Here is a 25,473-nt window from a genome sequence, read left to right as displayed (position 1 = left end):
AGAGCCAGCCCGGGCAGGGCGGGGATGCAAGCAGGCCAGAAGGGGGGTGGCTGGGCTTTCGGGTATCACGCTGGGTGCTGTGGGGGGAGGGGCAGGCTCCCATCCAGAGGGACCGTGAAACCCTGGGGTGTAGCCCTGTGTCCCACTGTGTGATGTGTGTGTCTCTGTGTGTGTGTGTGTGCTATGTGTGTGTGTGTGTGTGCGCGTGCGCTTATGTACAGCCCTGTGGTAGCACTGGGTATGAGCTCTTGCCCCAGACGTGCCCCTGCCTGTTCTCTGCCAGGATCTGGGGAGATGGCTGTACCTGGCAGGCCTGGGGTGCAGAACAGAGTGGGCAGCTGTCCCTTGGGACTTGCAGCTGCCCACTCCTTCCCACAATGCCTGGCCATGCCAGGCTGTCCGGGGCTGGGGTGGGGGTGGTAGAGAGAGGCTCACATCACAGCCCAGTCACCTCCCTTTCTGTCACTGTGTGCTTGTACATTTGTGTGTGTGAGTGCGTGTGTTCTCTGGGCAGTGACAGTGCAAGGAAGCGTGCCCTCTGGATCATGTGACAGGGAGCACACTGAAATGGTTAGGAGCACAGACTCTGGGGCCAGATTACCTGGGTCCAGATCTCAGCTCTGCCATTTCCCAGCCGGATGGATGTGGACGAGTGGCTTGATCTCTCTGTGCCCCAATTTCCTCCCGTGTAAATGCAGCTGATGGTAGCATCCGCCTCTTAGGGCTGTGGTGAGGATGCAATGGGTTAATAAAGGCAAGTCTAGCCCAGGGCTTGGCACAGAGTGAATGCTCCATAGGTGTGAGCTGTTACTTTTAGTCGTGGTTCCCTTGGGGCAGTCAGAGTGTGTGCCTGCACCTACTGTCCTCTGCAGAGAAAGCAGAGTATGTGAGTGTTCCCAAGGAACCAGAGCATATAGCTCAGGGCATATGGGTGCCAGTCTGTGTCTGGGTGCTGGCCAGGGGCCCACAGGAGTTGAACACAGCCAGGCAGGAGACCTTGGGGATCATGGAGTTGAGGAAGTAACCCCAGCAAGTGGGAAGTCTTGGGGGACACTGGGTCTAGGGGGGGTTCCTGAGGTTGCTCCCAATGATCCCTGTCTATCCTCTCACCCGGCAGGCGGACAAAAGATGAAGCCCATGAAAAAGGCGTGCACCAGCCTTCCAGGTTCTGGCAGCAGTGGCAAGTCCCCACCAGCCACCAGGGCCAAGGCCCTGAGGCGGCGAGGGGCTGGGGAGGGGGACAAGCCAGAGGAGGAAGACGACGAGGCGCAGCAGCAACAGCCGGGGCCAGAAGAGGCTGAGGAGGGCGAGGAGGAGGAAGCTGAGCGGGGCCCGGGGGCCGAGGGGCTGCCCCAGGAGCTGCAAGCCGATGACTCGGCCCCAGGCCCAGCCGAAGAACCCAAGGTGGAGGGGGAGGCGGGCCGCTGGGAGCCATCACTCAGCCGAAAGACGGCCACGTTCAAGTCACGAGCGCCCAAGAAGAAGTATGTGGAGGAGCATGGTGCCGGCAGCGGCAGCAGTGCAGCGGCGGGTGCCCCTGAAGAGCGGGCACGGACCCCCGAGGAAGCCGGCGCCCTGGGGGTGCCTCCACGGCCACCCACCTCCACGCGCTCCTCCTCCACCGACACAGCCAGCGAGCACTCAGCTGACCTGGAGGATGAGGCGGCCGAAGCCTGTGGTCTGGGCCCCTGGCCCCCTGGCAGCACCAGCGGGGGCTACGACCTGCGGCAGCTGCGGTCCCAGCGAGTCCTGGCTCGGCGCGGGGACGGCCTCTTCCTGCCGGCTGTGGTGCGCCAGGTGCGCCGAAGCCAGGACCTGGGTGTGCAGTTCCATGGGGACCGGGCCCTGACTTTCTATGAGGGGGTGCCTGGCGGGGGTGTGGATGTGGTTCTGGACACCACGCCCCCACCGGGGGCGCTGGCGGTGGGCACAGCGGTCTGTACCTGTGTGGAGCCCGGCATGGCAGCCTACCGGGAGGGTGTGGTGGTGGAGGTGGCCACCAAGCCCGCCGCCTACAAGGTCCGCTTTGGCCCTGGCCCCAGCTCCCAGCTGGGCCCAGCCGCCCTGCCGCAGCTGCCTCAGCCACCACACCGGGAGCCCGAGGAGGCGGTGTGGGTGGCCCGCTCCAGCCTCCGCCTGCTGCGGCCCCCCTGGGAGCCTGAAGCCCTGCCAAGGAAGCCCCCGGCAGGCCCTGAGGAGGAGCAGGCCGAGCCCGGGGCCACCCTGCCCCCCTGCCCTGCTGCCCTGGACCCCAAGCAGCCTGAGGACGCCGAGGTCTCCAAGATCAGCTTTGGTGGCAACCTTGGGGCTTGTGAGGAGGGTGAGGAGAAGCACCCGCCCGCCCTGGGCACCCCGGCTCTGCTCCCACTGCCGCCCCAGCTCCTGTCACCACCACCCAAGTCTCCTGCCTTCGCAGGCCCAGGCCGCCCGGGTGAGCAGCCCTCCCCGTGCCAGGAGGGGAGCCAGGGCGGCAGCCGGAGCAGCAGTGTGGCCTCACTGGAGAAGGGGGCTGCGCCGGCCGCCCGGGCCCGCACGCCCCTGACAGCGGCCCAGCAGAAGTACAAGAAGGGCGACGTGGTCTGCACACCCAACGGAATCCGAAAGAAGTTCAACGGCAAGCAGTGGCGACGGCTGTGCTCAAGAGACGGCTGCATGAAGGAGTCACAGCGGCGGGGCTACTGCTCCCGTCACCTGTCCATGCGAACCAAGGAGATGGAGGGCCTGGCGGACAGCGGCCCAGGTGGGGCTGGGCGGCCGGCAGGCGTGGCAGCCCGCGAGGGCAGCACTGAGTTCGACTGGGGGGACGAGACGTCGCGGGACAGCGAGGCCAGCAGCGTGGCAGCCCGTGGAGACTCCCGTCCACGCCTGGTGGCCCCCGCTGACCTGTCTCGCTTTGAGTTTGACGAGTGTGAGGCGGCGGTGATGCTGGTGTCCCTGGGCAGCTCTCGCTCAGGCACACCCTCCTTCTCCCCGGTGTCTACGCAGTCACCCTTCTCGCCAGCCCCGTCGCCCTCACCATCGCCGCTCTTCGGCTTCCGCCCCGCCAACTTCAGCCCCATCAATGCCTCGCCCGTCATCCAGCGCACCGCTGTCCGCAGCCGCCACCTGAGCGCCAGCACCCCTAAGGCGGGCGTGCTGACGCCACCAGACCTGGGCCCCCACCCGCCGCCACCTGCCCCCCGAGAGCGCCATTCCTCTGGCATCCTCCCCACCTTCCAGACCAACCTGACCTTTACTGTGCCCATCAGCCCTGGGCGACGGAAGACGGAGCTGCTGCCCCACCCAGGGGCATTGGGGGCCCCCGGCACAGCGGGTGGAGGTGCCGCCCCAGACTTCCCCAAGAGTGACAGCTTAGACTCTGGCGTGGACTCGGTGTCCCACACACCTACGCCCTCCACGCCGGCCGGCTTCCGAGCCGTGTCGCCCGCCGTGCCCTTCTCCCGCTCCCGCCAGCCCTCACCGTTGCTGCTCTTGCCTCCACCTGCTGGTCTGACCTCGGACCCTGGGCCCTCCGTGCGCCGGGTGCCTGCCGTGCAGCGGGACTCACCCGTCATCGTCCGTAACCCGGACGTGCCGCTGCCCTCCAAGTTCCCCGGGGAGATGGGCACTGGCAGTGAGGCCCGGGCTGGAGGACCTGGGCGGGGCTGCCGAGAGACCCCGGTGCCCCCAGGGGTGGCCAGTGGGAAGCCTGGCCTGCCCCCACCTCTGCCGGCCCCGGTACCCATCACTGTGCCTCCAGCTGCGCCGACTGCCGTGGCCCAGCCAATGCCCACCTTTGGCCTGGCTTCCTCACCCTTCCAGCCGGTGGCCTTCCACCCCTCACCCGCTGCTCTGTTGCCTGTCCTGGTGCCCAGCAGCTATACCAGCCATCCCGCCCCCAAAAAGGAAGTCATCATGGGCCGGCCTGGGACAGGTAAGAGGTTTTGCTAGAGTGGCTGGGTGAGGGCTCATTTTGTATTGGGTGACTGGCAAAGTGGCTCTTGAGAGAGGTAAGCTCCCCACCCTGGGGGGCTTTCAAGGGGAGGCTGGCCTCCCATCTGCACAGAAGTTCCCATGTAAATTCCTGTGTCAGGCTGAGCATGTGGACTTTGAAGGGTCAGTGCAGTGTTTCCAGAGGCCTCCTGGTTGGGGTCTACCAGTCAGCAGACCTTTGCTGAGAGTGCAGGCTCAAAGCCAGCTCCACCCTTCCCACCCCACTAGAGCTGATGGGGTAACAGAGATGGTAATCACGATGACAACTGCTATGGCCTGAGAACTGACAGGGGCATCACCGTGATAAGCACTATGAGTAGGTTATGTCTCCTAACCTCACACCCACCCCTTAACGTAGCACTCACAGCATACTGAACCTTGCTGTGAGTAGGCTCCTATAGAGGAAACTGGGAGTTTCTCCACGATCTAGTAGTTGGGAATCCACGCTTCCACTGCAGGGGACCCCGGTTTGATCTCCGATCAGGGAGCTAAGATCCTGAAAGCTGCTGCATGGTGATGCTGCTGCTGCTGCTAAGTCACCTCAGTCGTGTCCGACTCTGTGACCCCATAGACGGCAGCTCACCAGGCTCCTCCGTCCCTGGGATTCTCCAGGCAAGAACACTGGAGTGGGTTGCCATTTCCTTCTCCAGTGCATGAAAGTGAAAAATGAAAGGGAAGTCGCTCAGTCGTGTCTGACTGCGACCCCATGGACTGCAGCCCACCAGGTTCCCCCATCCATGGGATTTTCCAGGCAAGAGTACTGGAGTGGGGTGCCATTGCCTTCTCCGGCTGCATGATGCAGCCAGAAAAAAAAAAAGAGGAAACTGAGGTCAGGTTAGTTACTTGCCCAGGGTCACGTGGCTAGTAAATCCCGGAGCCAGCCTTCAAACCCAGGCTGGCTGTCTTGTGACCACTTGGCCACAGTCCTGGGTTACAGATGGGAAGACTGAGGCTCCAGTGGGTCCTTCTGCCAGGTGGTGGCAGGCCCAGGCCTGGAGACCTTATCTTCACTGCTGTACCTGGTAAATAGCACAGGTGTGGTCAGTGCCCTGGCGGGGATCCGGGGGTGTGCCGGGCATGCCTCCCGAGGTGAACCTCGTCTGGCTGCCCTCAGGACAGGACATGTAAGCCAGGGGTTGGAGGAGAAGTTGGAACCTGCAACCCTGGGACAGAAGAACCTCCTGGGAGGCTGATGGGAAGGCTCCGAGGTCAGAAGGAGCACAGCTGAGGACAGCCGGTGTGGCTAGAGGGCTGAGGCCAGGGGTGGGGGCGAGACATTTCTGAGATGGGGCTGGAGAACCATCTGGCCTGGGCCTTGTCAGAGCAACTTTCATGGAGGGTGACAAACCCGTCACTCACCCCTTCCCGAGCATCTTTTTCTTATTTACCTATTCATTTACTGTTGACTGAGGGCCCTCTCTGTGCCTGGCCCTGTGCTGGTTGACGCTAAGGACACAGCCCCATCCTCACAGGGCTCCTGGTTCCTGGAGTAGACAAACCTGTCCCCAGATAGTGGCTGTCCAGAGTGGTCAGGGCTGGGGTGGTCAGGGAGGACTTCTTGGAGAAGGGGCCGTGAGTGCATGCTCAATCGCTTAGTTATGTCCGACTCTTTGCAACCCTGTGGACTATAGCCCGCCAGGCTCCTCTCTGTCCATGGGATTCTCCAGGCAAGAATACTGGAGTGAGTAGCCATTCTCTTCTCCAGGGGATCTTCCCAACCCAGGGATCGAACCCCCAGATCTCCTGCATTGCAGGTGGATTCTTAACCGTCTGAGGCACCAGGGAAGCCCTCTAAAGTGAGGCCTGAAGGGTGTGCAGAAGGGAGCCTGGCAAGGCCGGCAGGAGGACCATCAGGTAGAGGGAAGAGTTTGTGTAAAGGCCTTGAGGCAAGAGCCAAAGTTTAAAGCAAGTTGAATCTGCAAAGTCAAGGGCTCTAGACCATGGGTGAGTGTTGGGATGTGTGGCTGCATAGGTGAGCAGCACATCAAAGTCAGATCATAGAAGGTCCTTCTAAGACTTGGGAACTTTATCCTGAGGGCACTAGGAAACTATGGAGGTTGTACCATATAGGGGGAGTTCCAGCCCCTGAAACCAGGGAAGAAGGAGGTAGACGTGGATCTCTGTAGGAGCCGCTGTGTCTTGGGCTGAAACAAAGACTAGTGTAGGAAGGAGCCCAGGCCCTGCCCTCACTCAGCTCCTGCCCAGACCCAGGGCGGAGGACACAGGCACAGCGCTTTCCCGCATGCTCACCCGTAACATTTGTTACATTTGTTATTTTGTAGCTGATATGAGCAAAATTCCACAAAGTGGGCACAGCAGGGATTTCTGTCCTTAGGCAGATAAAGACACTGAAGCAGAAGGACTCTATAACCATCCCGTTCAGCCCCCCACCCCCCACATGCCTCCAGCCCCCTGACACTGCCCTCACATATAGCACCGCTGGGTCATGACCCTCACTGCAGCTGTGTGGGGAGGGTGACCTGGGGCCTTCCAGGGTGGTCTGGCAGGGTTCCTGCTACTATTTTCCAGATGAGGAAAAGTGAGGCCCTGAGAGAAACATGAGTCCTGACGGAGGTCACCCAACCAGGAAGAGGCAGGATTGTGTCTTGAATCAGATCTCTCGATCTAGATCACAGGACCCTTGCTACCAGAAGTAAGAGTATTGAGTACCACCCATGGATGTGCCTGGCACACTGCTCAGTAAGTGCTCAGTGCACCTTTACTTGAGTCGTGATCACACCCCAGGAGCTCAGCAGGACCATTAGTTCCCCTGGACAGAGGAGGAAACTGCAGCCCCAGAGGCTGAGTGACTTGCCCGTGGTCACCCAGATAGGAACAGGGAGAGCCAGGATTTGAACCCAGACTGTTTGGCGCCAGAGCCCGTTACTCTCAGTAATGATGACAATAACAGTACCCCGCTTTATTGAGCACACACCACTGCCCAGCCGCAGGGATGGGGCTGCCTCCTTGAAACTTCCTGACACTATGAGATAGGGATTACCAGTTTCCAGCCTTGTCGTCCGTAGCGGGAGGGGGACTGAGGTTCAGGGAGGGGAGGCCCCTTGCTGGAAGCCACCTGGTCGTCAGAACTTGTCTAGTGCCTGTCCTGGCGGTTCTGAGCCGCGCCTCCCTGACTACACCCATGCTGAGGTATCCAGGCTGCCCTCAGGTTCCCAGCCAGTGGGCCCTTTTGTTCTTCTCTCAGAGGCCTCCCTAAAGCCTCGGGAGGTAGGCACCTTGGGGCCTTCTCTGTCTTAAGGCCCAGACAGGGCAGACCGTGCCCAGGGACATAGTGAAGCTATCACCCTTTGGCCCGCCCATGCCAGGGCCTGACCCTCTGTCAGGGCAGCAGGTGTGAGGGGGTGGCCCAGGGCAGCCTGCCTGCTTCTGCCCCCCGCCAGGCATTTGCTTCCGCTGGGGGACTTGCTGGAGCAGGCGGGCCGGCATTCTCCGCATTCTGTGCGTGGCCGGGCCAGCCAGCTGCCATCGCCACCTCCCTCTGACTCTTCCCGCCTGCTCCCCCGGAGAGGAAGCCGCCCCAGGGCCTACAGCCCTGGCCTAGGAGGCCAGATGTCTCAGCCTCGTGCTTGGCATGGCCTGCCTTCCAGCTCCTGGCTTCTGCCTGGGTTCCCTGTATTGACAGGCAGTGCCCCTTCTCCTGGGCCTGTCTGCCCATCTGCCTGTTTGAGCCACTGCGTATCTGTCTCTCCCTTGGGTACCTATGTCTGTCTCTGCCCAGGTCTCCGTTTCTGCACCTGAGTCTCCCTCTGTGGACTTCTGTCTGGCTTTCCCTGAGTCTGGCTCTCTATGGCTTTCCTGGTTTGTACCTCCTTAGATATCAGTCCTCGTTGGAGCTTTCATTCCACCCTCTTTCTCTTTTGCACCCCCCCCCCCCACCACCCCAGTCGTGGGCTTCTGTCTCTGGTCCACCCTTGGCCTACCCTCTGGTCCTCCTTCCCCCATTCTTTAGACAGACCTGCTTCCCCTATCCTAGCCCCCGCTCCCACTTTGCGCACATCAGGAACTCTGTTCCTCTAAGTCATTGAGAGTTGCTAAGCACCAGGTCTCTTGCTCCCTCTTTGGGGAGTGCTGGGATAATGTCTAGGCCTGAAGGCCCCTTCTTGGTCCTTGACAAATGTCCGCTCCTGTCCTGAAAGCTACTGAGAGTTATCGGGAGCTATCCTACAGACCCATCAACACCCAAGCACCTGTTCCAAGACAGGCAGGAAGGTGGGGGCTTTGGGGGCCAAGCTAGGAGATCCGGCTGTGGGGGAGCAGCAGGAAAGCAGTTCCTCTGCCCACCCACCTGCTCAAGGGCATGACCCGGATCACCCCTACCATCCCCACCCCCATCACCTTTCAGGAGACACTTTGGTGCCAGCTGCATTTAACTTGAGTCCCACGAGTAGTCCATCCCAACAGGCAGAATCTCAGAGACCAAGCAGTATCCACCCACTGTGCTTGGGTACGTTGGGAAAATGAGGCCCCAAGAAGAGCCAGGGGGGCAGCGGGGTGACGGGGAAATCCTCCTGACTCCGCAGATCCATACTCTGCCCAACCAGAATTTCGGTTTTGTCTCCAACAATAACCGCCCTCTCTCCCACCAGAAGTCTCTCTTCACCCCTCTCCCTGGCCCAAGCTGAGCAGCCCTGGGGTAAAGTGGGTGGGAAAGGCATATGTGGATGCAGGCACAGGCAAGGATGAGCAGAGGGAGGCCCAGAGCCAGAGGAGGGCAGAGGAGAGAAGCAACTCTGGCTTAATGAATGAGGTGATGAGGGAGGTTCAGGTAGGCTTCTCACTGGAGGTGACATTGGAGCTGAAGCAGGAAGAATGAGTGGATTTCAGGGTAGTAGAAGAGAAGGGCCATCCAGGCATAGGCAGCCACAGGAGCAAAGGCCAGGAGGGGTGAAAGTGCATGGTCTTGAAGTGGCCAGTTGAGGCTGGAGCTGACACAGGCCCTAGGCTTGGCAGAAGGGTGCCAAGAAAGACAGGTACAGCCGAGCCACGCTTGAGTGTCAGCCCCGTGAAGAGCCTAGAAACGGTTCAGAGCAGAGGGAGAGGGCTGGATCAGGCTGTCAAAGACCCCTGGATAGAAAGGAGACCTAGCCTGGGAAAAGAGGGTGAATTACAGGAGAGAGGAGAGAAGAGGCTCTTTTGAGGTAGCAGGAGTGAGTCTTGGAGATTTCTTGGAAGAACCCCCAGCGCCAGGCACTGCAAGGGGTCAGGCTGCCTCCTGGTGGCGGCGGGTGGCTGGGGTTGCTGGCCTGCGCATGCGCAACGCCGCGGTGGTGTGTGGCCCGCAGCCCCCGGCGCCCGGGCATTAATGGCTCCATTAGTGGCAGGGAGGGAGGCGCATTAGCGGCGACGACGGCGTCTGGCTCCCATTACCACCGGCGGCAGCGGCTGCACCGCAGGCGGCTGGACCCTCGCCTGCCGCGCCGCCGCCTCCGCCTGCACCCCGTTCCCTGTTCCCGCTCCGCTTGGGGGCTTGGGCCAGGGAACCCCCGTCTCCTCATTTCGGTGGAAAAGCTAATCGTGAAGCCAGGCAGACCGGGGCTCAAATCTTGATCGTGCCACCTCCTGACTGCAAGATCCTACCCCCTTCTGAGCCTGTTTCATGCGAAGCAGCCAGAGAAAGAGGGTGCATCGGGGGCTTTGTGGGTCCAGACCTGCACCCAGTCAGGGCCGCGCCCATTCCCGCGCCCTAGGGGGTAGGCCCGGGGCGTCTGGCCTCAGGTCTTCCCATTGGCTGCTGTCGCTCCCGCCGACGCCGATTGGTCGAGATCTGCTCCCCCCGCCCCTGCGCCATTAACCCTTGCGCGGCCGCGTTATCGGGCTGGGTGGGGGACCTCCCCCCCAGCAGACAGTTTGGGTGCCAGCTGGCCCGCGCCCCGCCGCGGCCCGCGTGGGTGTCAGGCCGGCCGGGCGCCCGCCCGCCCTCCCAGCACAAAGCGGCTTTGTGGGGCCCGCCAAGGGCTGGCTGGGGGCCAGGCGGCGAGTGGAAAATCTCGTGAGCGCGGGGTTGGGGAGGAGAACGCAGGGCGGCGCCCCCTCCTCCGCCCAGGCAGTGGCACCTCCCTCAGCCCGCGCGGACCAGCCCTTTCAGCCCCGGCACTTGTACACTCCCCCCGACTCCTTTTTCTACCCCCAAATCCACATCCCTCCCTCCATCCTATCCCGCTCCTCTCCCAATCCCTGGGGAGCCTCCCCCACACCTCTCGCTTGCCTCTCTTTCCCTTCTGGTCCCCCTGCCTACCCCAGCCCCACTCACACTGACTCACCCCGGCGCTATTTTTAGGCCCCCATCCCTCCCGAGCAGCACCAGCCCAATCCTGGGCTCGTTCCCCAGGCAACCCTGGCCGTCGCCGACTCCGCCCGGGGTGGGTGGGTGGGTGTGTATGTGGAGAGCGGGTGAGGGGAGCTGGGGACACCGGGGTGGTGAGCCGAGGCGGGGACCCGGGCCTGGAGAGCAGGGTGGGGAGCCGCAGGCGGCAGGGCGCGGTGCCTCTCGGGCTCAATAAACGGGGGCCCGCGAGTTCAGGGCATGTCTGCCTGTCCCTCAGTCTGTCAGCATCCCTGGCTGTGCGCCCCAGGGCTCTGGGCAGGCCTCAGCCTGTGCCACCCTGGGTGGCAGTTGCTCTCTCTGTCTGGGCTCCCTGTCCCCAGGCTGGGGTGGAGTGGTGCCCTGGGGATTGTTTGGGGCCAAACCTTTTGTGGAGTTGGTTACGCGGTAGTGCAGGGGTGAGCTGCACTGTAGTTCTGTCCAGTACCTGCTCTGAGTGAAGGGTGGTGAAGCACTCCCTCTCACATGGGGCTGAGGCCCTGGTTTGGGGAACCTCCTCAGCATTTTCCAACCAGGGAGGCCCCAGTTAGAGTTGGGGATGGCTGAAGACAAGGAACTGCTCCCTCTTCTCTACTCCTAATCACCCCCACCCAGGGTTCCTCCATTCCAAACAATGGAAACTAAGTATAGGGCTGGCCCAGTGCCCAGGGCAGGGGGGCCCTTCCCGCCCGGATTCCGGCCCCTCCCTGCTAGGCTGGGCCCCCACTTGGCTGTCCCCTACCCTGTAAGGGGCCTCTTCCCATCCCTCCTCTGTGGGCACTGCCTTCTACCAGATGTGCAACCCTCCCAGATGCCTGGGGCCCTCTTTCCCTCCTGTGCCAGGCTTAGCTCCTTTTCTCACGCAGCAGAAGTGGGGGTACTGGGGGCAGGGTTCCTCTGAGCTCAGTCCCTGAGCTGCATTGCAGTGGGGAAGGGGTTAACTTGCCAGGAGGTGACTCACCGGTGGGGAGAGGAGGGGGCAGCCACGGGGAGATAGAGCAGGCCACATTGATTTCAGCCTTGATTTCTGCTTCACATTGCAGTCCCTGGGGCAGTGAGGTAATGGAGGGTCTGAGTCTGGGGCTGCATAGGGAGGAGGGGGTGGTCACCTAATAGTCCCTGTGTTGGTCTCTTCAGGCTCACAGCCAAGAGTCTGGCCCTGCAGTCACTGGAGGTCAGAGGGCTATAGACCTCCCCTTTCCCGCTGGGCTCAGGTTACCTGGTTTTTGCCCCCTCTCCATGCCTTCATCTCTGTAGGTGCAGAAGGCTGGGAAGAGTTTGTGCCTGTCACTGATCCCACCTGTGTAGGAGCTCAGTCTCAGTCCATCTGAGCCTGTGCAGTCTTGACCTGCCCAGTTGTGACCCCAGGCCTCTGCCTTCACAGGATGTGACCTCAGGGCCCCTCTTACATGATCCAAGGCCACTGCCTCTGTGCCTGATAGGCCCCAGACCTTGTCTGTGACTCTTCGTGTACCCTCTGACTTTTCTATAGTTCATCAGTCTCTCCAAATCTTTGAACACATTCCCAGACCTTTGGGTTGGGAGTCTCTGCCTGTGTCTACCCTGAGGTTGAATTTTCAGTAGCAGAAAGAGCACTTGAGTTGGAGTGCTGGGCTGTTATGTCCCAGCTGCATGATCTTGCACCATTTATTGTTTCTCTGAGCCTCACTTTCTCATCTGAACAATGGGCATAATAAAGTGTACTTCCCTAGTGGTTATGAGGTTTCAACGCACAGGGTCATACATACAAGCTCCCCAAACGGAGCAGCCCCTGTGTTAGTTTCCCCTCTTCCTTCTTCTGAAAAGAATGACTCACAACCTAGAGTAGTGGCCTCCTGTGTTACACTGTGAGGTGGAGGGTCCCAGGTGGCCGCTAAGTGTCAGGTAGGGTTGCTCAGTGATGGCAAACAGCCATGGCACTTTGTATACCTGATGAGCCAGGGTACTGAAGTAGTGCTCACTGGGGTAAGTTTATATAGTGTGTGTGGTCAGTATGATGGCACTTGTGAGAGTTACCTGTGTTGGGGTTGGGAGTGCCAGGAAGGCCACGAGTGTTGGTTGTGTTAGAGGGACATAGGGTGTGTGCAGTGGACAGTGAGTGTGATGAGGTGTAGGAGATAATTCTGCCTGTTAATATGTCGTGTGTTTGTATGATGATTCACAGGGATGTGTGAGGAGTATATGCTTTGATGAAGCATATATGACAGGGCATATATGAAATGGGTGATGTGAAGAGGATGGGTGAGAACGAGTGTGTGTAACTGTGGGTGGGGCACGATGGACGGTTAGTATCGGAGGTAGTACATTATGTGAGGAAGTGTTCTAGGTGTGTGACTTCGTGTGAGAGTGTAAGAGGGAGGGTACATGTGACCCTGGGGTGTGTATAAGGTAAAGGGTGTGGTAGGAAGGTCTGTCAGGAGTGTGTGTCTGTGTGTGTGAGTTTGTGACTGCTGTTGTGAGAGTTGGTGAGGGCTCAGGGGTGGCCGGCCCACCCCTACACGCAGTTCGTCTGCCTTGCGGGGCCGTGCGCGCCCTAGGTGCGCGTGAGGGAGGTGGGCCGAGCCGCGCGTGAGCGTGTTCCTCGCGCGGACTGGACACACACAAGTACCACCCACAGCCCCGGGCCTCTGCAGCAAGGCGCCCCGAACCGCCCCCCTGGCTCGGTGCCTTTACTGCAGTGCGCCCTCCCTGCCGCCCTCCTCCCGCGGTCCCGCCCCGGGCCGGCTTGGGTCCAACCGGAGCCCGCCCCGCCCTGCTCTTATTTGCATATGACTGACGTTCCCCCGGGGCGGCCAATGGGGGCGGGCGCGGCGGGGCCTGACCCGCGCGCGGCGGCGGCAGCCAATGGATTTGCGCGCGGTGGGCCGGGCTTGCGCGGAAGGCCGCGGGGGAAGCGGGGAAGGGGCGGGGGGAGGTGCGGCGGGGGGAGGGGAGCGCGTAGTAGTGGCGGGGCGGGGAGGCGGCGGTGGTTCGGCGCGGGGCTCGCTCGGAGCGCACGGACGCACGCACGCTCGTCCGTCTGCCCGCCCGGGGCCGGAGGCCGACCCCGCGCTGAACCGCGGGCTCCAGGCCCGGAAAGGCGGGGCGCGGTGCCGGCAGCCGGGGCGCGCGGGGCCAGAGCCGTTACCCGCCGGAGCTGCGAGGGAGGGAGGGAGCGAGCCAGCGAACGGGGAAGGGAGGGGGCCGCCCCCGCGCACGCGCGCCGCGCCCCGCCCCACCTGCCCCGCCCGCCCGGCTCCGCGCGGGAGGAGGGAGAAGGAGGGGGCGGTGCCGATGGCCCCCGTGCCGCGCGCCCCGTGACGGCCCCCGCGCGCGCCGGGGGGCGGGGCGGGGCCGGCGCGCTCTGACCTACCCCCGCCCCCCGGGCGGCGGGAGGCAGGCGGCGTTGTGCGCAGGCGCGCCCGGCGGAGACCCCCGCGTGGGGCGGCCGGAGGGGGGCGGTGTGGGGGGGGCATGTGGCAACGGCCTCCAGCTCCCCCCGGGCCCGAGCGGCAGCGGCCGAGGAGCCGGCGGCGGGCGGAACGGCGACGGCCGCTGAGGAGGCGCGAGCCCCGGCCGGGCCCCCCCGCGCCGGACCATGTACTCAGCCCACAGGCCCCTGGTGCCCGCGTCCGGCGCGGCCTCCCGTGGCCTCGGAATGTTCGGTCAGTAGCGCCTGGGCCCTGGGACTGCAGGGGTCAAGATGTCGGGGTGCTGAGTGCAGAGTAATGGTGATGGGGTTACAGTACGAGAACGGTGGCGGCAGAGTAGAGGGGAAAGTTACAGAGCTCGGCTGGGCCAAGTGGTTAGTGACGGCAGGTGGGAGTGTAGCAGAGTGATAAGAGTGCAGAGTGGGGCGTAGCTGGGGACAGCTGTGGGGTTTAGGTGCGGGGTGGAACAGGTATGTTGTCATAGGAGGTGAGGGGTGCAGAGTACCTTGGTCTGGAGCATGGGTTAGAATCGTAGCAGTGTGATGCCTGGTCCCAGGTGTGAAACAGAGTGGGGAGGCGCTGGGGGCTGTGATTGAGAAGTGGGCTAAGGACAGGTCTTGGGTCTGTGAGTGAGGCGCTGTCTGCTCAAGAGTGATGTGTTTGTGGTGTGCTTTTCAGAGAGAGAGAGGGCAAGACCCAGGAACCTGGAGGGTAGTGCGCTGAGGAGGAGTTCAGGAGGGACAGGACCAAAGGACGGTCCTCCCATTGTCTGCTGGGCCTCTTCTTTCTCACCCAGCAGATCAGGAGGCAAGATCTTTGTGAAGAGAGGGACCTGCCCAGGTTGCTAGAGGCTCTTGTGGGTTTGAGGGCCCAGCAGGCTTGTGGGGCTCCAGGGCCCCAGTAGTGGGGATGGGGTTTTCATAGTCTCTAGAGTCCTCTCCAGCGTTGGCTTCTTTGTCCCTCTTCTGTTGCCTTGATGTCTACTTCTTGTTTTGGCAGCATCTCACAGAAGCAGGTCTTGAGGCCAGTGTCTCCCATAGGGGCTCCACGAGGATAGCCTTCTGAAGGCATTGTCGGGGGGAGGTCAGCTGAGGTCAAATTGATCTAGATCAGGGGGAGCTTGGAGTGATGGGGACTGGGGCTAGGGCGTTTTCCTCCTGTCTTCATGGTCTTCCCCTAGCAGGGGCCTTTTCTGTGGGTTCAACTTCCCCCAGGGAGCTGGCAGTGAGGAGACCCACTCCCAACCTGGGCCAGCCCCAGGAGTCCAGCCAGGGGTGGGCCGCAGCCTCTGGCTGGCTCTCTTATCACCCAGCTCCTGGAACAGAAGGTTGGCCCCTGGTGCGGGAGGTACCTTCCTGTGGATATTCTCAAGGAAACACCTGGCGCTGTTGCCTTGCCTGGGCAGGGTCTTGTAACAATTCTGTTGTCTGCACTATTGTCCCTGCCTTTTCTTCTGAGGAGCTTACCACACCCTCCCATCTTTCTGGGCAAGAGGGCTGGCCACTGTACTGGAGGAAAGCACAGGAGTTTCAAGTGAGGAAGGCGGGGAGGCCTCTTCACAATTAGTCGACTTCTCTCTGAGGAGAAAAGAGAAGGATGCTGGAGCCACCAGTGCCCAGCCAGGGAAGGGCAGGTCTGGGTCCCTAGGGTGTGTGGTAGGGGGAGGGAGGCAAGGAGAAAGGCCTGAGATCCCATGCCCTGTGGGTAGTGGGGAGAGGAGGGAAGGAGAGGAGTGGGAGAGGAGGTTGGGCCATCTGCCTCAAGAGAAGAGAAAGGGAATGTGAGGCCAAGGTGAGGGGCTCTGTCGGATGAGGCGTGGTGACGGGAATGGGGTGCGACTGGGGGAGGGTCTCTAGCCTCGCGCAGAGAGTGAGATGGCATGCAAACATGGCCTGGTTTGCGACAGGAGCCAGTCGTTCCTCTGGCCTGGTCCCTGGTGGCAAGGCTGGTGGAGGTAGAGGTGGGGGAGGGCGTGGGGTGTGAGGACTCTTTCCCTGCTTCTGTTTTCGTTCTTATAAATCTAGAAATCTGTCAGCGAGGAGCTCTTCCTGAGTGATGTCACACGCCTGAGCCCAGGGCGCTCTGGGATGGGGGAAGAGGGTGTAAAGAAGAGGGGGCGGCACCTTGTCCAGGGTGGAAAAGAGCTTGCTTTGGGTGGAGGGGGGTGTCAAGGCCTGGCTCTCCTGCCACACCACTCAGCTGACTCCTTCCCACAGTGTGGACAAATGTGGAACCTCGCTCTGTGGCCGTGTTCCCCTGGCACTCCTTAGTCCCCTTCCTGGCCCCCAGCCAGCCTGACCCCTCTGTACAGCCAAGTGAGGCCCAGCAACCTGCCAGCCACCCCGTGGCCTCCAACCAGAGCAAAGGTGAGGGGCGGGGGGCTGTGGGGAGGCCCGGGGATGGGGTCGGGATGGCCCTGGAGCCCTCTGACTCGCCCGCCGCTCTACCCGCAGAACCTGCTGAGTCGGCAGCCGTTGCTCACGAGCAGCCACCCGGTGGGACAGGGAATGCTGACCCGGGGCGGCCCCCAGGAGCCACATGCCCTGAGAGCCCAGGGCCCGGACCCCCCCACACTTTGGGGGTGGTGGAACCTGGGAAGGGCCCCCCTCCCACCACGGAGGAGGAGGCCCCTGGACCGCCAGGAGAGCCGCGACTGGACAGCGAGACAGAGAGTGACCACGACGATGCGTGAGTACCCTGAGGTCTGGGACCAGGGGAGGGGCGTGGCCGGAGACTCAGCTCTCCCTGTCCCTGCTGCTCTCTCTCCATCACATCTCATTCCCCATAGCTTCCTCTCCATCATGTCTCCTGAGATCCAGTTGCCCCTGCCACCCGGGAAACGCCGGACCCAGTCCCTTAGCGCCCTGCCCAAGGAACGAGACTCATCTTCAGAGAAGGACGGACGCAGCCCCAACAAGGTGTTTCATCTCCACCCATCCCTAGCTCACCCTGAGGCCACTCAAGCCCATCCTCCGGGTTCTAACAATCCCTTGCGGGCCGGTGTCTTCTGCAGCGGGAGAAGGACCATATCCGGCGGCCCATGAATGCCTTCATGATCTTCAGCAAGCGGCACCGGGCCCTGGTCCACCAGCGCCACCCCAACCAGGACAACCGGACTGTCAGTAAGATCCTGGGCGAGTGGTGGTACGCCCTGGGGCCCAAGGAGAAGCAGAAGTACCATGACCTGGCCTTCCAGGTAACGCCGCCACCTCTCAGCTCCTCAGTTTCCTCTGGTTGGGTGGATGAGTGAAGGGTCTCCCTGGCCTTTCCTGCTAGGTGAAAGAGGCCCACTTTAAGGCCCACCCAGATTGGAAGTGGTGCAACAAGGACCGGAAGAAGTCCAGCTCAGAGGCCAAGCCCACGAGCCTAGGGCTGGCAGGAGGGCACAAGGAGCCGAGGGAGCGGAGCATGTCGGAGACAGGCACTGCTGCTGCCCCCGGAGGTCAGTGAGCCCCTCTGCCCTCTTCCCTCCTGTGGGCCACCAGTCTCCCCTTTGCTTGCTCAGCCCGCTTCCCCAGAAGCTCCTCTCGGCTTCATTCCTTTTGATCCCCTCACTGCAAAGGCCCTGACACTGAGCTGTGGTGAAGGAGTCAGGGAGGTCCAAGGAGGTTATACGTCCAAACAGAAATCTCAACATCAAGTGTCATTTACTGAGTATTTACTACGTGACAGGCACTTCTTAGAGCATAATGTCTAGCATTCAAAACCAAAGCCCATTTTCCAGATGAGGAAACTGAGGCTCAGAGAGGCAAAATCACTTACTTGAAGTCACAAAAAACTAGGAAGTGGCCGAGTCTGAATTTAAACCCCAGCTTGGGGGCTTCCCTGGTGGCTCAGTGGTATAGAATTCGCCTGCCAATGCCGAAGACATGGGTTCGATCCCTGGTCTGGGACGATCCCACATGCCACGGAGCAACTAAGCCTGTGTGCCGCAGCTACTGAGCCTGAGCTCTGGAGCCCTGGAGCCATCACTATTGAGCCCATGCACCCGAGAGCCGGTGCTCTGCAAAAGAGAAGCCACTGTGGTGAGGTGCCTGCAAACTGCAGCTAGGGATCACTGCAGCTCAGGAAAAGCCAGCACAGCTACAGAGACCCAGCACAGCCTATAAATGAGTACATAAAGTCATTTAAAAAAAATAAATAAACCCCAGCTTGTTGGCTCTCAGGGCCGCAGTCAGAAAAGGCCCTTATTGGGTACTGCTGCTGACTGAGGGTGTCTATATAGAGTGCACTGCCCTGAGGCACTTTTCTGGAGATCCCTTGGGTTCAGGCCCACAGCCCTGCAAGGGATGTTCCTTTCTCTCTGAGACCAGGGAACATAGGCTCAGACAGTCCAGTGGCTGTCGGTTAAGCAGCGCCGCACGTACCTGTCTCCAGGCTTTTCTCCCCTCAGAAGGGCCACCTCCCAGGGAGCAGTGGGCTCATTCCTCGAAACCCCAGAGGACAGGAAGTAGTGGGAAATGCTGGGCTGGTGGGTGGTGCCTCTCTTCTGCCTGGTGGCCCAGGAAGTCCAACCTGCTTCCACCCAGTATTTAGAAGTGTCTGTGGATGTTTTGGCCAGCCTAGGCTCTGGTAGCAGGCTTCCTGACTGTAACTCTGTCTCTTTTCCGCCCTGCAGTGTCTTCAGAGCTCTTGTCTGTCACGGCCCAGACGCTCTTAAGCTCAGACACCAAGACTCCAGGGAGTGGCTCCTGTGGGGGAGAGCGTCTGCACGCTGTTGGGGGACCTGGCTCAGCCCGGCCCCGCGCCTTCTCCCACAGCGGGGTCCACAGCCTGGATGGTGGGGAGGTAGACAGCCAGGCGTTGCAGGAACTGACTCAGGTCTGGAGGGCGGGCCACAGGGGTAGGGGCGACGGGCAGGGAGGGAGATGACTGCCCTGGCTGAACTCTCCCTGCACTTGCCCTGCAGATGGTGTCTGGCCCTGCATCCTACGCCGGCCCAAAGCCCTCCACCCAGTATGGGGCTCCAGGCCCCTTTGCAGCGCCTGGGGAGGGAGGCACCCTGGCAGCCAGTGGACGGCCCCCACTGCTCCCCACCCGGGCCTCCCGCTCCCAGCGTGCAGCCAGTGAGGACATGACCAGTGATGAGGAACGCATGGTCATCTGTGAGGAGGAGGGGGATGACGATGTCATTGGTAAGCTGTCTCAGGACCCAGAGTCCTAGCCGGGGAACAGCAGGGTCAGGTTGGGAAAGTAGGTAGAGATTTGGCTCAGGTCCTTAGGCCCCTTTTCCTTCCCTTCCCCGTTTGTTTGTGATCCTGGGCCTGTTTAGTTCAGGCCCTACCAAGGTAGTCTGGCCCTGCCCTCGAGAAGCCCCAGGTCAGGGACTTCCCTGGTGGTCCAGTGGCTAAGACTTCTCCACGCTCCCAATGCAGGGGGTCCAGGTTTGATCCCTGGTCAGGGAACTAGATCCCAAGTGTTGTGACTGAGACCCAGTGCAGCCAAATGAATAAATGTTTAAAAAAAAAAAAAAGAAGAAGCTGCAGGCCAGACAGGAAGCCTGAGGACACCAGTGTGGCCGGGCCACTGGGGCATAGGGTCAGGTGCCGTTCCCTGCTCTCAGGGTCTGGCGGCAGGCAGGTGGGCACACCTGGGCTGAGGAACAGCATTCCTGGACAACACTTAGCCAGCACAGGGCAGAGCTGAGGCCAGAGCCAGGCTTCAGACCCTCCGTTCTGGGCAGCCCCGCGCCCAGCCCTTTCCCAACACTGTTGCGTCTGCTCTCTCAGCTGACGATGGCTTCGGCACCACTGACATCGACCTCAAGTGCAAGGAGCGGGTGACTGACAGCGAGAGTGGAGACAGCTCTGGGGAGGACCCGGAGGGCAGCAAGGTGCGGGCTTGGGGCTTGCTGTTGTCTGGTCAGTGTGTCCTGGGAGGGAGAATGTTCCTTTTCTGTGTGTCAAGATGGGGGCAGATTAGGGCCCAGAGGGTGAGCTATTTGCCCCATGGGCATCTCAGCCTGGATGAGTGGAGGCCTTTGATGGGCCTGGCTGCCAGGCAGGACGTGGAATGGGGACATGCTTGTGTCTCTCTTTTCCTTCCACTCAGGGCTTTGGCCGGAAGGTGTTCTCGCCTGTGATCCGTTCCTCCTTTACTCACTGCCGTCCATCGCTGGACCCTGAGCCTCCAGGGCCCCCAGATCCACCTGCAGGCTTCAGCAAAGGCTATGGGCCCACCTCCTCCGCGTCCTCGCCTGCTGCCTCCTCCTCCTCAGCCGCCACCTCCTTTCCACTGGGCTCAGGGACCTTCAAGGCCCAGGAGTCAGGTCAGGGCAGCACCACAGGCCCCCTCCGTCCCCCACCCCCTGGAACTGGGGGCCCAGCAACACCTTCCAAGGCCACCCGGTTTCTCCCCACGGATCCTGTCACCTTCCGTCGCAAGAGACCTGAAAGCGTGGGCGGCCTGGAGCCCCCCGGCCCCTCCGTCATCGCGGTGCCTCCCAGCGGGGGAGGAGGCGTCCTGCAGACACTGGTCTTGCCCTCAACCAAGGAGGAACGGGAGGGCAGTGGCGCGCGCGTGCCCTCAGCCCCAGCGCCCTCGCTGGCCTACGGGGCCCCAGCAACCCCCCTGTCCCGCCCAGCCGCCACCATGGTCACCAACGTGGTGCGGCCCGTCAGCAGCACTCCTGTGCCCATCGCCTCCAAGCCCTTCCCCGCTCCCAGCCGGGCCGAAGCGTCTCCTGGTGACACAGCCGGCGCCAGGACTGAGGCGGTCACTGGGTCCCGGGCACCAGGGGGCTCCCCGCTGGGCGTCAGCTTAGTGTATTCGGACAAGAAGTCAGGAGCTGCCACCTCCACGGCTCCACACCTGGTGGCTGGGCCCCTCCTGGGCACTGTGGGGAAGGCGCCGGCCACTGTCACCAACTTGCTGGTGGGCACCCCGGGCTATGGGGCCCCAGCGCCACCTGCTGTCCAGTTCATTGCCCAGGGGGGCCCTGGCAGCGGGGCGGCTGCCAGCTCGGGGGCCAGTGCTGGGAGTGGCCCCAATGGGCCAGTGCCCCTGGGTATCCTGCAGCCGGGTCCCCTGGGCAAGGCTGGGGGCATCACCCAGGTGCAGTACATTCTGCCCACGCTGCCCCAGCAACTACAAGTGGCACCGGCCCCTGGGACCAAGGCAGCGGCGCCCGGCGGCCCTGCCCCCACCACCAGCATCCGTTTCACCCTCCCCCCGGGCACCTCCACCAACGGCAAAGTCCTGGCTGCCACCGCACCCACTCCTGGCATCCCCATCCTGCAGTCTGTACCCTCCGCCCCGCCCCCCAAAGGTGAGGCCCGGGCCGGGCAGCACGAGAAGCGGGCTCCTGGCTGCCTCCGCTCCTGTGTGACCACCTGCTCCTCCGTCTCTCAACTTGCAGCCCAGTCAGTGTCTCCTGTGCAGGCCCCGCCCCCTGGCGGCTCAGCCCAGCTGCTGCCTGGGAAGGTACTCGTACCTTTGGCCACCCCCAGCATGTCAGTGCGGGGAGGTGGGGCCGGCCAGCCACTGCCCCTGGTGAGCCCGCCCTTCTCAGTACCTGTGCAGAACGGTGCTCAGCCACCCAGCAAGGTAAGGGCACCTCAGTGGCAGCCCCACCTGTCCCTTGCCTCTCTCCCTTCTGGGCTTTCGTCTCTGCGTCCTGGGGTTTTTGTGTCTGCCTGTTATTCAGTGTCTTCCTTTTCTCCCCTTTGGTGTGTGGGCCTCTGTCTCACTGTCTGGCTTGATGTCTGAGCATCTTGATTCTGCCCTCGGCCCTCATCGTTGGTCCCTTGTCCCTTCTCTGTTTCCAGCTTCTTGCTGCCTTCTTTCCCTTGATTTCATCCTCCCTAGCCCCAGTCCGATGTCTCCCTTCCATGTCTCTGCTGAGATCCAGCTTCCAAGGTCTCAGGCCTCCCCTGCCTCACTCTGGGGCCCTAGCTCAGCCCCTCCTGTGGTTCCCTTGCCTGCAGATCATCCAGCTGACTCCGGTGCCTGTGAGCACACCCAGCGGCCTGGTGCCGCCACTCAGCCCGGCCCCACTCCCCGGCCCTGCCTCGCAGCCTCAGAAGGTCCTGCTGCCCTCCTCCACCAGGTATGGCAGTTGAGCCCTCATCTGGAAGTCAGCGCAGGGGAGGGTTTCGGGGGGCTGGCCCTCCTCACACCTTCCCCTCACCTCTCCCTACTGCAGAATCACCTACGTGCAGTCAGCAGGTGGGCACGCACTGCCCCTGGGCACCAGTCCTGCGTCCAGTCAGCCTGGAACAGTCACCTCATATGGACCCACGAGCTCAGTTGCCCTGGGCTTCACCTCGCTGGGGCCCAGCGGTCCCGCCTTCGTGCAGCCCCTGCTTTCAGGTGGAGTGGGCCCGGCTGGCATCTGGGGACCATGGGGGGGGCCAAGGCAGCCCAGGCCCTAACTTGGTCCCCCGTCTCTGCTGTCTCTCTCTCCACAGGCCAAGCCCCACTGCTGGCTCCTGGCCAGGTGGGCGTATCGCCCGTGCCCAGCCCCCAGCTGCCTCCCACCTGCGCAGCCGCCAGTGGTCCCGTCATCACAGCATTTTACCCCGGCAGCCCCGTACCCACCTCCTCAGCACCTCTGGCCCAGCCATCCCAGGCTCCCCCAGGCCTGGTCTACACTGTGGCTACCAGCACCACCCCACCTGCTGCCCCCATCCTGCCCAAGGGCCCACCGGCACCCACTGCTGCCACCCCGGCCCCTGCCAGCCCTTTCCCTAGTGCCACAGGTGGGTGTCAGGCCAGGTGAGGGCGGGCTGACTGGGTGGACCCAGGGGATGGGTTCCTGTCAAGCCTGGCTCAGCAAATATTCTCTACACCCACAGGCTCCATGACCTACAGTTTAGTGGCCCCCAAGGCCCAGCGGCCCACCCCTAAGCCCCCCCAGAAAGTAAAGGCGGCCATCGCCAGCATTCCCGTGGGCTCCTTTGAGGCTGGTGCTCCTGGGCGGCCAGGCCCTGCACCCCGGCAGCCGTTGGAGCCTGGCCCAGCCCGTGAGCCCCCAGCGTCCGAGTCAGAGCTTGAGGGGAGGCCAGCAACACCAGCCCCTCCACTGCCCCCCGAGACCTGGACTCCCACAGCCCGGAGCAGTCCCCCGCTGCCCGCACCTGCTGAGGATCAGACCAGCACCAAGGGCCCTGAGACCATGGTGAGTGCCCAGCAGCCTGGGGGTGGCCACCACTGCTTGGCTCTGCTCCTCTGTCCCCTGTCTGCCTTTCTGTCCCATCCCTCTTCCCTCTACCTGTCTGAACCACGCCCTTGTGGGTTCTCTGGCCTCGGGCTTGTCTGTCTGCACGACTGGGTCCTGCCCACAGTGCTGTATCTCGGCGGTCAGTATCCATCTCTGTGATCGCTCTCTGTTTCTGGGTCTTGCCCTGGTGAGTCTGACCCCAGTGTTCTCCATCTCCTTCCCCACCCCACCCCCCAGGCCAGCAAATTCCCCAGCTCATCTTCAGACTGGCGTGTCCCTGGGCTGGGCCTGGAGAGCCGTGGGGAGCCTCCCACCCCTCCCAGTCCAGCCCTGGCTCCAGCCCCAGCTCCTGGTGGCAGCAGCAGCAGCAGCGAGGGCGGCAGTGGGAGGGCGGCCGGGGACACCCCCGAGCGCAAGGAGCCGGCTGGTGCCAGCAAGAAGGTGAAGGTGCGGCCCCCGCCCCTGAAGAAGACCTTTGACTCTGTGGACAAGTGAGCATGGGCTGGGGGACTGGGCGGAGCGTGCGGGTTGCTGGGAGAGGGGGCAGCTGCAGGCGGGGGCAGAGGAGGTGACCCTGCCTGCTCTCCAGCAGGGTCCTGTCGGAGGTGGACTTCGAAGAGCGCTTTGCCGAGCTGCCTGAGTTCCGGCCTGAGGAGGTGCTGCCCTCGCCCACCTTGCAGTCTCTGGCCACCTCCCCCCGGGCCATCCTGGGCTCCTATCGCAAGAAGAGGAAGAATTCCACTGGTAGGCAAGCGCCAGGCGCCCGGGGGAGGAGGGGGACAGGTGGGGGCCAAGGACCCTGAGCCTGCTTTCTGTCTGAACAGACCTGGACTCGGCCCCCGAGGACCCCACCTCGCCCAAGCGCAAGATGAGGCGGCGCTCCAGCTGCAGCTCGGAGCCCAACACCCCCAAGAGTGCCAAGTGCGAGGGCGACATCTTCACCTTTGACCGCACAGGTGCCGGCGTGGTGGCAGGCAGAGCTGTGGAGGACCCAGGGCCTCCAAGAGGGGTGGGGTCTCAGGAACAGGGTTAAAGGTCAGAGAGCGGGCCGGGAGTCGCTGAGAGCAAGGACAGCAGGCCAAGGGTGGGCTGTGGAGGTGTTCTGCTTTGTTGGCTGTGCTGGGTCTCCGTTGCTGCATGGTCTTTGTCTAGTTGTGGTGGGCGGGGTCTGCTCTAGTTGAGGTGCTCGGGCTTCTCACTGCAGTGGCGGCTTTGCTTGCGGCAGAGGACAGACTCAGGATGCAATGGCTTCTGTAGTTGTGTCTCGGTTCTGGAGTTTCACAGGCTCCTAAGGTCCCATCTGACCTTGGGCAGGTTCCCTCTCTGAACTCCAGTGTAAAACAGGATTCAGTGAGGGCTGAGTGGACCCTTGCACGGTGGTGGGAGGCTTGACCGGGCTCCCTGTGCTGCTCACAGGCACAGAAGCGGAAGACGTGCTCGGGGAGCTGGAGTATGAGAAAGTGCCCTACTCGTCGCTGCGGCGCACCCTGGACCAGCGCCGGGCTCTGGTCATGCAGCTCTTCCAGGACCACGGTTTCTTCCCATCAGGTAAGCACAGCTGGGAGTCTCGGGGCGAGGGACTTGGAGGGGGCCTACCTACTCATCTCACCCTGCCCTTCTCCCCCTCCCCACCTGCCCCTGCTGCCCACAGCCCAGGCCACGGCAGCCTTCCAGGCCCGCTACGCGGACATCTTCCCTTCCAAGGTCTGTCTGCAGCTGAAGATCCGTGAGGTGCGCCAGAAGATCATGCAGGCGGCCACTCCCTCAGAACAGCCCCCGGGAGCTGAGGCCCCCCTCCCCGGACCGCCCCCCACTGGCACTGCTGCTGCCCCTGTCCCTACTCCCAGCCCCGCCGGGGGCCCCGACCCCACCTCACCTGGCTCGGACTCTGGCACAGCCCCGGCTGCCCCGCCACTGCCTCCACCCCCAGAGCCGGGGCCTGGACAGCCTGGCTGGGAGGGGCCCCCCCAACCCTCACCACCCGCCTCTGGTCCCTCGACAGCTGCCACAGGCAGGTGAGGGGCTCCTGAGAAGACCCCAGACCCACAGTACCCCCCTCAGGACATGGACAGTATGTTAGGTGGCAGGAATGGGGGGGCAGGATGGTTGCCTCCTCCCCAGTAAAGCCATTTCGTCCTTTCCAGTTGGGGGCGAAATGAGGCCTGCTCCCTTGTCTACCCCCCTCCCCCGACAGCTCCCCCCCTGTGACAGGGGGCAACTGAGGGGAAGCGGGGCACAGTCTCCCTCCACCGAGCCCCTGTACATAACCTGGAGTGTGTTACCTTCAGACCTTTTCACTTGTACTTTATGCAAAATGGCTCGTGTGAGGGCTGCCAGCTGGAGGGTAGTGTGGGCCTCGGGCCACAGGGAGGTGCCTGTGGAGTAGGGGGAGTTCATGTACCCCTTTTTTCCCCAGAGGGGCTGGACTCAGGTTAGCTTGGGGGTGGGGGTTCCTGCACTTTGCCACAGGCACGGGGAGGGTTCTCTCCCCACCCCCTCTGCCCTCCCAACTTGGGTTGTACTTTCTAAGAAGGTGATTCCCCCACCCTCGTCCCCATCCCCAGAACAAAACATGTTGATCATGTGCAATATTTCTTACTGTGCTGAGA

General features: G+C 62.4%; 1 protein-coding gene across 6 annotated transcripts; it reads left to right on the top strand.

The window, feature by feature from the left end:
* The first annotated feature begins 1,128 nt into the window (after positions 1-1,128).
* Positions 1,129-25,473, top strand: CIC (capicua transcriptional repressor). 6 transcript variants are annotated; one of them, XM_068993216.1, is made up of 20 exons: positions 1,129-3,913; positions 15,921-16,070; positions 16,158-16,392; positions 16,493-16,622; positions 16,718-16,900; positions 16,981-17,146; positions 18,323-18,525; positions 18,614-18,839; positions 19,434-19,537; positions 19,756-20,971; positions 21,062-21,249; positions 21,630-21,751; positions 21,848-22,014; positions 22,113-22,403; positions 22,500-22,822; positions 23,102-23,355; positions 23,454-23,608; positions 23,689-23,820; positions 24,281-24,412; positions 24,516-25,473. In XM_068993216.1, exons 1-20 carry the CDS (start codon positions 1,129-1,131, stop codon positions 24,881-24,883), a joined length of 7,530 nt encoding a protein of 2,509 aa, XP_068849317.1. In that variant the 3' UTR covers positions 24,884-25,473. The 6 variants fall into 6 exon arrangements, with proteins under 6 accessions (XP_068849317.1, XP_068849319.1, XP_068849318.1 ...); XM_068993218.1 differs by having other exon boundaries at positions 22,113-22,409; positions 23,457-23,608; XM_068993217.1 differs by having other exon boundaries at positions 22,113-22,409.

Source organism: Capricornis sumatraensis, chromosome 20 (assembly GCF_032405125.1).
Source record: "Capricornis sumatraensis isolate serow.1 chromosome 20, serow.2, whole genome shotgun sequence".
NCBI classification, from domain to species: Eukaryota; Metazoa; Chordata; class Mammalia; order Artiodactyla; family Bovidae; genus Capricornis; species Capricornis sumatraensis.
This window is presented reverse-complemented; position numbering and strand designations above follow the sequence as displayed.

What these genes read in the sequence shown, in the direction of transcription:
- CIC (XM_068993217.1), top strand. Translation starts at nt 1,129, where the DNA reads ATGAAGCCCATGAAAAAGGCGTGCACCAGCCTTCCAGGTTCTGGCAGC. An exon ending in CGTTGCAGGAACTGACTCAG is followed by an intron (nt 18,526 to 18,613) that starts GTCTGGAGGGCG and finishes CTTGCCCTGCAG; the next exon opens with ATGGTGTCTGGCCCTGCATC. An exon ending in CCAAGGGCCCTGAGACCATG is followed by an intron (nt 22,823 to 23,101) that starts GTGAGTGCCCAG and finishes CCCACCCCCCAG; the next exon opens with GCCAGCAAATTCCCCAGCTC.